This window comes from Puma concolor, chromosome C1, assembly GCF_028749965.1.
Source record: "Puma concolor isolate L17-30 chromosome C1, mPumCon1.1.hap2, whole genome shotgun sequence".
NCBI lineage: Eukaryota > Metazoa > Chordata > Mammalia > Carnivora > Felidae > Puma > Puma concolor.
Genome location: NC_141674.1, coordinates 21,861,548 through 21,873,416, shown reverse-complemented (window position 1 = coordinate 21,873,416; position 11,869 = coordinate 21,861,548). Strand labels below are relative to the sequence as shown.

General features: G+C 36.9%; 1 protein-coding gene across 22 annotated transcripts in view; it reads right to left on the bottom strand.

Moving 5' to 3' along the window:
* EPB41 (erythrocyte membrane protein band 4.1) overlaps positions 1 to 11,869 on the bottom strand; it is a 202,852-nt gene that overhangs the window by 85,923 nt on the left and 105,060 nt on the right. For all 22 annotated transcript variants that reach the window (XM_086716229.1, XM_086716222.1, XM_086716243.1 and 19 more), the window contains exon 5: positions 6,208 to 6,250. In XM_086716229.1, coding sequence (XP_086572355.1) covers positions 6,208 to 6,250 — 43 coding nt within the window. The remainder of the gene's footprint in view (positions 1 to 6,207; positions 6,251 to 11,869) is intronic.

Here is an 11,869-nt window from a genome sequence, read left to right as displayed (position 1 = left end):
AATGTCTCAAGTACTAACTCTTTTACTTTTCTTAACAGCAATCGTAAGAAGAGAAACTCAAATTTTCAGTTTCCATTCTTCTCTATGTAAGAGATGCAAGTTTGGGATATTGCTAATGAAGATATTCAGGTTCACTGTGAGCTAGCTCAGGGTTAAATGCAGTAAAGAGACTAAAAAAAGTCACTTGGAATTAAAAAAATATATATTAAGCTTAAGCTTTAGTTAGTGACTGTTTCTGGAATATGATTCATAAAATTAGTAATATCTTATGGAGAATATTTAGTGGGGGAAAAAAAGGTGGCTGGAACAGCTCTAAAAAATGTTAATATTAAAATTCATGCCTTCTAACTCAACAACACTTCAACAACATTCTCACCAAAGTGCATAAACTGAAGATTCATGTACTATGAAGAAATATCAAACACACTCAAAGTGACCAATTATTGAAATAACTAGCCTAGACTCTTCAAAATATCAATGTTATAAAATACTTCAAAGACTCAGGAACTGCTCCAGCTCAAAAAATCTAAAGAGATGTGCCAACTAAAGCAAAATGTCACCATAGACTTTATTTTGCTATAAAGAATATTATTGGGACAACTGATAAATAAGGTCTGTGGGTTGCAGTATTGCTTCAATGTTAATTTCCTGCTTTTAATAACTATTATAGTTACATGAGAAAGTTCCTAGGTTTTAGGATATTTTAGGGGTAGAGGGATATCATAACTGCAACTTATTCTCTTTTTTACTGAGGTGAAATTCACATAATATTAACCATTTTTAAGTATACAATTCAGTACATTTCGTGTACAATTCAGTGGCATTTAGTACATTCACAACATTACACAACCATCATCACCATCTAGTTTCAAAATCTTTCACCACTCCCAAAGGAGACTCTATCCATTAAGCAGTCACTCACTCACTGACCCCCACCTCCACCCCTGACAACCACTAATCTGTTTTGTTTCTATGGATCTATTGTGGCCACAATATGTGGCCATTAATATTTGTATACACACACACACACACACACACACACACACACACACACACACACACCACATTCTGTTTAACCATTATCTATTGACGGACACTGGATTGTTTCTCCCTTTTGTCTATTGTGAAAAGTGCTGTCAAGATGCAACTTTAACATGGCTCAGGAAAAAAATAAATAAAATTAAAAAAATAAAATATTAACATTTGAGGAATCTGGGGAAAAGGTATCCAGGAATTCTTTGCAGCTTCTTTCAACTTTCTGTTAGGCCTGAAGTTACATCAAAAATATTTTAAATTAACGATTGAAAAAAATCCCTGCCTTCTGAGGACACAAGAAACTAGAAATTCTCATACTACTGGTGGGGAGGTAAACTGTTACAACCATTGGCAATATCTGGTAAAACTAAAACGCACTCTATAATCTAGCAGTTCCACTTTCAGGCATACATCCTAAATCAAGTGTTTTTTTAAAACTGTGGATCATGATCCATTGTGAAATCAGTTTAGTAGGTCAAAATCAGCAGTTTTAGAAATGAAACAGAGTGCAAACAAAAAAAAATCAGGATATCCTTCATAATAAAGATTAAGAATTGTTTTGTGAAATTTTGTTTTCACCTGAGATGAATTTCAAAACTCATGCTGAATAAGAAAAGCAAGTTACAAATTATTAACTATTATATAATTCAATTTACATGATGTTCGAAAAGGTAAACCATATTTTTAGGTATACATTCATAGGTAATAAAAACCATTAAAAAATACAATGAAATCATTAACACAAAATTCAGGACAGTTGTGACCTCTGCAGGAAAAGGAGAGGAAGATTCATCTGCAAGGGCACAGCTGGACTACAGAATTTTTTAAACATAATTTGGGTAAGTTATAGATCTGTATTTTTCAGTATATATACAAGGTATGTGGATTTCTTGCTTTTGCTGTGCACTATTTCAGAAAGGGGTGGAGGTGGATAGCCACACTCAGTAGGGGGAATCTCTCTTATTCAGAACCAAGGGAATTAAGCTGGGAGGAGAAAGAGAGATACTGACAAACCTCAGAAAAAGGTTCAAATGGATCATGTTTGTCTGAGGGAAATTAAAAAAAAAACAACAAACACAGACAAAGCAATATTATCCATACTATATAGATATGGGATATATAAGATAAAATATAAAAACATGGATTTAAACACCCCAAACTTATGAAAATAGTTTTCTATGGATAGGGAGAGAAGGGGATAGGACTAAGAGGAAAACAAAAAAGATAAAACTTACGTGCACTATTCTGTTCTATTATAAATTTAAAATGTTAACAAATGTTAATTCTGGGTGATGTGTACATGGATATTTCTTACGTTAACCTCCATTCTTTTCTATATCTTTTTAATATGGAAAAAATATTGCTGGTGAGTATCTATTTCAATTTTAGATGTTCATATTTTTATTCTACTTCTAGGAACTTATCTACAGAAACATGTAAGTATGTGTGTGTTTATATATATATATATAAAACGTTCACTACAACCTTGTTTGTAATAGCAAGCTACTGAGAGTAAACCAAAATGTCCATCAACAGGACTGCCTGTATACACACACACATACACACGTGTGTGTGTGTGTGTGGTGTGTGTGTGTGTGTGTGTGTGTGTGCGTGTATGGTGCTACAAATACATAATCATTAAAAAATTTTTAAACAGGGTGCCTGGCTGGATCAGTCAGTAGAACATATGACTCTTGATCTCAGGGTTGTGAGTTCAAGCCCTACATTGGGCATAGGGCTTCCTTTAAAAAAAAAAAAAAAAAAAAAAGGAGGGAGAGAGAGAGAAAGAATTTATTAAAAAAAATAATAAATTTAAATTTAAAAAAGAAAAATTTTAAACAAAGTGAATTTATATATGTTGATATGAAGAATATTCCAAATTATGGGGCACTTGGGTGGCTCAGTTGGTTAGGCATCCAACTCTTGATTTCAACTCAGGTGATGATCCCAGGGTCATGGGATCAAGCCCCATGTTGGGTTCTGTGCTGAGTGTAGCACCTGCTTAGGATTCTCTCTCTCTTTCTCTCACTCTGCCCCTCTCCCCCACAGGGAGGCTCTCTCTCTCGAATAAAAATAAAAAATAAATTTTTAAGAGAATACTCCAAATTATGTTAAATAAAAAATATTGGTTGCATATTTATATTAAATACCTATGAAACATACCTACCAAATACATATTTATGTAACATATGCATATTAAATATAACATTTATTTAAAACATATGTATTAAATAAAAATTATATTAAATATTTTTATAAATATACTTATATTAAAACTTAATATAAATATGCATCTATTTACATTAAAATATTTGTATGTACATCTCTGCAAAGAACACAAAGAGTTAAAGCACAGGGGTAGAAGGGCAATTTACTTTGCATTAGATTCATTTATATCTTTTCATTTTACTCCACATATTTCTACCACCTATTTAAACAAATTTTAAAACTATATATAGCCTAATACATAATGCATACATAATATAATGCAATACATAATACATAACAATGTATAGTAGTCCTCCCTTATCTGTGGTTTCACCTTTCCATGAACAGCCACAACCTGGAAGCAGATGATCTCCTAATGTGTGGTCACAAGATCAACAGTAGCCTATGACTAGGTCACAGTGCCTAAATCATTCACCTTGCTTCATCTTATCACATAGGCATTTTATCATGTTACATTATCATAAGAAGGATGAGTATAGGATCATAAGATGATTTGAAAGAGATCACGTTCACATAACTTTTTTTATAGTATATTATTATAATTATTCTATTATTACCTATTGTTAATCTCTTACTATGCCTAATTTATAAATTAAACTTTATCATAGACATATATGTTTAGGAAAAAACACATTATATATAGGGTTTGGTACTATCTGCAATTTCAGCCATCCACCGGGGGACCTAGAACGCATCTCCTGTGGACACGGGGGACAAGAATACTGTATAACATAACTGTATTTTTGAAAGGCAAAAACTTACATATGCCTAGAAAAAATCTTGTAGCTTATACCAACTTAACAGTGATTGCATCTGGAGGATAGAATTTAGGGGCCTTTTACTTTCTCCATGATGTATTTCCATAATGTTTCAATTTTTCACAATGAGTACATATTACCTGTGTGATGCAAAATATGCAAAAATAAAAAAAAAATCTTTGCGATAGATAAATGCCAACCTTCTCTTCGGCTTAATAAAATATTTACCTTTTGATTCCCTATTTAAGTTTCTAATATAAACAGGGTTTTTCTTTCCAATGTTAAAGGAAGGATTTTTGTTATGTTGCAGGGTTTTTTTTAAGTTTATTTACTTTTGAGAGAAAGAGAGAAGGAGAGAGAGGGAGTGCAAGTGGGGGAAGGGAAGGTAGAGAGGGAGATGGAGGACCCACAGTGGGCTCCTCTTTGTCAGCACAGAGCCTGACTCAGGGCTCGAACTCCTGAACTGTGAGATCATGACCTGAGCCAAAGTTGGATGCTTAACCGACTGAGCCACCCAGGTGCCCTGTTTTGTGTGTGTGTGTGTGTGTGTGTGTGTGTGTGTGTGTGTGTGTGTGTGTGTGTTTTAATGACAAACACGGGTTCTTTTTCTTAGCAAGAGATTTTTTTTCAATAGCCAGGAAGATAATCAACTAGATATTCTTCTCTACTCATCATAAATTCTGTTTTAACTTTTCTTCCTAACTACTCTTCTTATGTAATCATTTGTTCCTGAGTAATACTGCATATTAAAAGAATTTTCATTGAGGGGTGCCTGGGTGGCTCAGTCGGTTGAGCATCCAACTCTTGATTTTGCCTCAGGTTATAATCCAAGAGTTGTGGGATCAAGCCTGGCGTGTGGCTCCTCACTGAACGTGGAACCTGCTTAAGATCCTCTCCCCCTCTCTCACTTCCCCTATCTCTCACACACTCTCTCTCTAAAATTAAAAAAAAAGTTAAGAATTTTCACCTAAAGGGACTTGGAGTTATGTTTTTCTCATCATATCTCAAATATTCTGAAAAATTTTTGCTCTGACTTGCATTTAAAACATTTTATAGTCAAGGAACAAATAGGGAGAGTTGCCAGTCCAAAGATGTATTTTGTTTTTCTATCTTGAGAAATATAGATTATAAATAGGGTCTAAAGGAAAACATATCACCATAGCAAAGTTTTTCTTTTAAGAAACAAATGAAAAAATTTGTTTTCAGGTGACAGAGTTAAAACTTACTAACTTACTAAGGCTCTGCAGTTTCTAGAAGTTTCCTTAAAAATAAGGTAAACTAGGGGCGCCCAGGTGGCTCAATCGGTTAGGCATTTGACTTCACCTCAGGTCATGATCTCTCAGTTCATGAATTAGAGCCCCACATAAGGCTCTGGGCTGACAGCTCAGAGCCTGGAGCCTGCTTCAGATTCTGTGTCTCCCTCTCTTTCTGCCCCTCCCTCCGCTCGCACTCTGTCTCTCTCTGTCTCAAAAATAAACATTAAAAACATTAAAAAAAAAATAAAGTAAACTAAAAGTACATTTAGTCATAAACAGTAAGAAAAAAGTCTCTACCTGTTAGCCCATTGGGCCTGGAGCTACAAACTACTAATCTATGCTTTCTTCAACCTAGACATATTTATCTCAGGACAGCATCTGAGCAGAGGGTGCAACAGTAATATATACTAGTGGGCTTGGAGCTAAGAGAAAGCCACAATGTCTGAAGGCCACTGGCAAGGAATTCTTGTTCTTCTACTAACAGAAGAACTGTTTGGAAGAAGATTGTTGAAAACAGACAAAAAGAACTACAGAGAGGAAAACATGAAGAGGGTTAGAATGCAACAGTCCAGAACAATTTAAAAGGAACAGGACAAGATAGCAAACTCCTTTGAGAATGGACTCCCATATCCTTTTTCTTTCCTTATCTTTGTTCTTTTCTAACTTGTTTTTCTCAACTGTTCCAATCTTGCCCAACTGTGCCTAGTTGTAAAAAAAAAATCAAGATCTGACCTACATCTCAATAGTGTCCACCTCTGCTGTATCTTTCTATTATGGAATCTCCTCCTTCCAGGGGAAGGCTTTATCTCAATTCCAGAGCCATCTGCCATAGTCGGGATTCTAAAGTGACTCAGAGCCAGAAAATGGTTGAAAATCCTCTGACCTACTAAAAGAAAGAAAGAACTATAAAAAGGGCTATATTCACTTACCACGAACCTGCTTTTTTATTTCTTTGGCAGAATCCAGCCATGTCTGTAAAAAGAAGAAAAGTCATTCACAAAGAGCTCCAAAAACACATAAACCACAGAGTACCAGAGCAGGGTTACTGACTGTCATCGAACAGAGTCTCCAGGTCAACCTACATGTCTGATATTAACTTCACACAGGATAGTAAATCTGAGCAGAGAAAGGGAGCCAGACAGTTAGGCCTGAATCCTAGCTCCACTATTAGCTAGCTGAGTGATTTGAGGCATCTATTCATCTCAGTTTCCTCACCTACTAGAGGAAATTTAGATGAGATACCAGAAGTAGAGCCTATCTCAGAGACATATGATGAAGATTAAATGAGTTCATGTATATAAAGCCTTAAGTAAACAAGAAATGCTAAATGAGCACTTGTTATTTTATCATTCTATAAAGAGTAGTAGGGATCTGTAACCAAGACTGGTTAACATCACCCACATCTTATTTTTCCCTCCAGTTCTGACCTCCAATCTCATTTAAGTTTTCTTTAAAAAAATTTTTTTTAATGTTTATTTTTGAGAGAGAGAGAAAGAGACAGAGCATGAGCTGGGGACGGGTAGGGAGAGAGGGAAACATACAATCTGAAGCAGGCTCCAGGTTCTGAGCTGTCAGCACAGAGCCTGATTTGGGGCTTGAACTCATAAACTGAGATCATGACCTGAGCCAAAGTCAGATGCTTAACCAACTGACCCACCCCAGGCGCCCATCTCATTTAAGGTTTCTATGTCAGCACAGCTTCTGGTACATGGTTCATGCTCAGTTAATATTTACTGGATGAATGGTTATGTTGTTTTCTCTGACTACTCTTGCCCACACTAATCTCTCCTTTTACTGTTCTCCAAGTCCACTTACGGTCTATACACCATTTGGGCAAGGTTCTTCCACTTGTGGTGGACTGTGCAAAATAATGGCACTTGGAAAGAGCCTCACCATTAACATCTTCCATAGGCTCCTTGGAAATGTTTAAAGAGAAACTTCTAAATTAAATTGTTTAAAATATTTTTATTGATATGAAACATACAAAAAAGTACCTAAAACATAAGTGTATAAATCAATAAATTCTCAAAGTGAACACATAAGCTCAACATTATTAGTACCCAGGAGCCCCTCTCATGACTCCTCCCAATCCCTCCCCATTCTCTCCTCCAAAAGACTTAAAACTGAATTTCAGTGATATTTAGAAAAGAAGAGTAAAAGTGTCCCCTCCTCACCCTCTATCCACAAAGACAAAAGGCACAAGAAATGGCCCTACCCAAGAAATGAACTTGAAAACCAGTCTTATATTTGATTATATACTACTTTAACTGTTAAATAAAGATAATTATCACAACAGACAATAAGCATAAGAGTGAGGATTAATTTCCTTTTCTTTCCCCTTCTCCCACAATTAACATAGAAAATTAAGAAATATGTGTTAAAAATATACCACTTAACGGGCACCTGGGTGGCTCAGTCGGTTGAGCATCCGACTTCAGCCCAGGTCAGATCTCATGGCTCGTGAGTTTGAGCCCCACATCGGGCTCTGTGCTGGCAGCACAGAGCCTAGACCCTGCTTTGGATTCTGTGTCTCTGTCTCTCTCTGCCCCTCCTCTGCAAATGCTCTCCCTCTCTCTCTCTCTCAAAAATAAACATGAAAAAAAATTTTAAATACCACTTAATATAAAACTGTTCCTTAGAATAAAAACTAGATACATACTTGTTTAAGCCCTGTCAGAAAAGCAGTAACCCTCATCTCTCATTATGATTTAAGAACTTTAAAGTTGTTGTAGGTCCAAAAGCAAAGGAAAACTGTAAAAGCACCATTTAGGAAGTTTTGTGGAACCTCTGAGAATCATTTTTTAAATTTTTTTTTTTACATTTATTTCTTTTTGAGAGACAGAGAGAAACAGAGCACAAGCGGGGGAGGGGCAGAGACAGAGGGAAACATAGAATCTGAAACAGGCTCCAGGCTCTGAGCTGTCAGCACAGAGCCCGATGCAGGGCTCGAACTCACAAACCGTGAGATCATGACCTGAGCCGAAGTTGGACTCCCAACCAACTGAGCCACCCAGGTACCCCCAGAGAATCATTTTTTTTTAATGTTTATTTATTTATTTTGAGAGAGAGAGAAAGGGGGAGCAATCACAGAGAAGGAGCAGAGAGTGAGGGAGAAAGAAAATCCCAAGTAGGCTACTCACTACTTGGAGAGAGCCCTATGCAGCGCTTGATCTCACAAACCATGAGATCATGACCTGAGCCAAAGTTAAAAGTCAGATGCTTAACCAACTGAGCTATCCAGCTGACCCAAGAATCATCATTTATACCATGCAATCCAGAACTCTTAACAAAGACTACTTTTTACCACTTTGGAACGAACATCTCCCACCATTATGAGGCAACTCTATATTTTCCACTATTTTTCAGAGAAATCTCCCAAGGTAACCTGAAGATGCCAAGTTTCTTACAGAGACTGTACAGTCATTCTAGAACTCTGGAGCTAGAATTCCCACCAATTTGACATAAAGAGGGCAAACCCAGATTTGTGTCAATCACATATGACTCCAAGTAAATGACCTTATAGAATAAATCATCGCTTCAGTATCTAGACGTCCAAATCAAAATCAAAAACAATGTGTACAAAATAATAAAAATCAATGTATATAAGAATTGGCACTTTTATGTTCAATTTAAATGATTCCATTTACAGCATTTTATTTAGCCAACAAATACCTGAGGAATACCCCCATGTGCTAGCCACTGTAGTTTCAAAAAAAGGATTTAAAAATAGCACTTGTCCTCACAGAGCTAGTCTAACGGAAGAGGTGAATAGCAAACAATTGATTTGTTTGTTCTAGGTGTGAAAATGACTATGACAGAAATGTGTGAGAGTGCTATGAGAGAGCATAGAGTGTTCTAGGAGCACAGAGGAGGTGCACCAAGATGAACTGGGGTAAGAGGCAGGAAATGTTTCTCAAAGGAGTATTTGGGAGTACTAAACTGTATCTTAAGGGACAAACAAGAATTAGCCAGGCTAAACAGAAGATGAAGTAAATAAAAAGGCACAGGGTATAAGAGAACAGGATACATTTGAGTTGCTACATGCAGTCGAGCATAGCTAGAACACAGAGGTGAGGAGGGGAGATACACAATGCAAGAGAATGGTTAAGGGTCAGATCATGGGGGACGCAGTATTCCACAGTAAGAAACTTGGACTTTATCAAGTGCCAGGCAAAGGGGAGCCATTGAAGGATTTAAAGTAAAGGAGAGACATAAATTAGAGGAAGCATGACTGTAGACAGGGAGACCAAATAAGAGGTGGTTTCTGAGAATGATAATTGTGGTACAGAAGAGAATAATGATCATGGGTACTGGCTTTGAAGTCAGACAGTCTTGAGTTCTAATCCTGTCGCAACCTATCATTTATTTACTAGCTATGTAACCTTATCTAAGATCATCTAAATCTCAATTTTCTCATACACAAAACTGGGATAAAACTACCCTCCTGACAGAGTTATTATGGATTAAATTATTTGGTGTATTTAAAAAGCACATAACCAGCACTCAATAAAGTGTGCTGATATTGACAATCAAAAGGGTTTGATAGGATGACTACGGGTCAGAGAAAAAAGATGTTTAGGAGCTTGAATGTATGAGAAGGTGGGGTACAGGGGGAATGATTTGAGTTGGTAAGTTATAAAGTTAAAGGATAATTCCCAAGTTGCCACCTTAGGGAACTGGGAGGAGTAGTACTATTCACTGAAATAGGAAATGTAGGATATAAAAAAGAAATCGATTTTCTTGAAGAAGAAGAAAAAAATAGCAAAAAAAAAAAAAAAACTGGAAACAACTCAAATGTCCATCAATAGTGGAATAAATAAATTGTGGAATATTTTGTAGATATATTTTTGAGGCATCTTTGGAAATCCACATGAAATATTTCAATAGACAGCTGGATAAACAGGTCCTGACACTCAGTAGAGAGATTTGGGCCAGAAATACAAATCTGGGCACTTTTCCCATATAGGTGATAGATAAAACCATGAAAGAAGACAAAAATCACAGAGGAGTGAAAAGAAAGACACTAAGGACAGACCTTTGGGGAACACTTGCATTTAAGGGATGGAGAAAGGGCAAAGAGCTGAGAAATAAACTGAGAAGGGGTGAGCAAAGTGGCAGGAGGAAAACAGGAGAGACTGGTATCATAGAATCTAAAGGAATAGAAAGCTTCAAGGATGGGTGGACAAGATCATCCATGCTACAAAATGGACAGGAAACAGAAGGATGAAAAACTCAGATTTATCTTGGCAAGAGTAGTTTCAGCTGAGTGATAAGAGTAGAAATCCAAATGCAGTACCTCATACTAAGTGCAGGTGAGGATGTGGCACAGCTGGAACTCATTCAGTGCTCGTAGAGTGTCAACTGGTAACACCACTTTGGAAAACTGTCTGATACTATCCACTAAAGCTGAACATATTCGTTCTTTATAACCCAGCAATTCCACTTTAGGAATACACCCAACAGAAATGTATGTGACAAGATGTGCACTAACACACATGTACAAGAATGCTCCTAGCAGCAGTATTCTTGAAAGCTCAAACTATATACAAGCCAAACATCCATCAACCGTAGAATACAAAGTGTGGTACAAACGATGAACTTTTATACAGAAATGAGAATGAATGAGCTACTGCTACTCACAACATGGATGAATCTCAAAAACACAATACCGAACAAAATAAAAGAAATCAGACCTAAGAGAACACATGTATGATTTCATTTATGCAACACAGTTTAAAAACAGGCAAAACTAACTCATGGTGATAGATGTTAGGAAGACACCTGTTACTTTTAATGGGGGGTAAGGTAGGGGTAATGATTGTTAGGGGATGGAGGTAGTGACTTAGAAGGGGACGAAAAGGGATTCTGGAGTCTGGTAATCTAGGGGTGTTTATCCAAATGTGTTCCCTTTGTAAAAATTCTTTGAAATATGCATGCGTGATTTGTGCACCTCCCTGTATTATGTTAGACTAATAGGCAGTGAGGAACTAGAGATAGTTATATGTAAACTAATTTCTCAAGAGCATGGTTGTGCAGGACAGGCAAAAGGATTAGAACTAGCGAAAAGAGACAGAAATTAACTGATAAAACAACAAAAAGTTGAGAGGACAAAAGAACTGTATCTTATTAGGGATCTTAAGATGCCCTCTCAAACAGCACTTCTGATGATCTTCTGGTTTCTATTTGAATACTTTCAGTTACAAGGGTTCCCTTTAATTTTTTTCTTTTAAGAATTCCCTTTTGGGGTGCCTGGGTGGCTCAGTCGGTTAAGTGTCCGACTTCAGCTCAGCTCATGATCTCACGGTCCGTGGGTTCAAGCCCCGCATCGGGCTCTGTGCTGATAGCTCAGAGCCTGGAGCCTGCTTCGGATTCTGTGTCTCCCTCTCTCTCTGCCCCATCCCCACTCATGCTCTGTCTCTCTCTGTCTTAAAAATAAATAAAATATTAAAAAAAATTTTTTTTCAATATATGAAGTTTATTGTCAAATTGGTTTCCATACAACACCCAGTGCTCATCCCAAAAGGTGCCCTCCTCAATACCCATCACCCACCCTCCCCTCCCTCCCACCCCCCATCAACCCTCAGTTTGTTC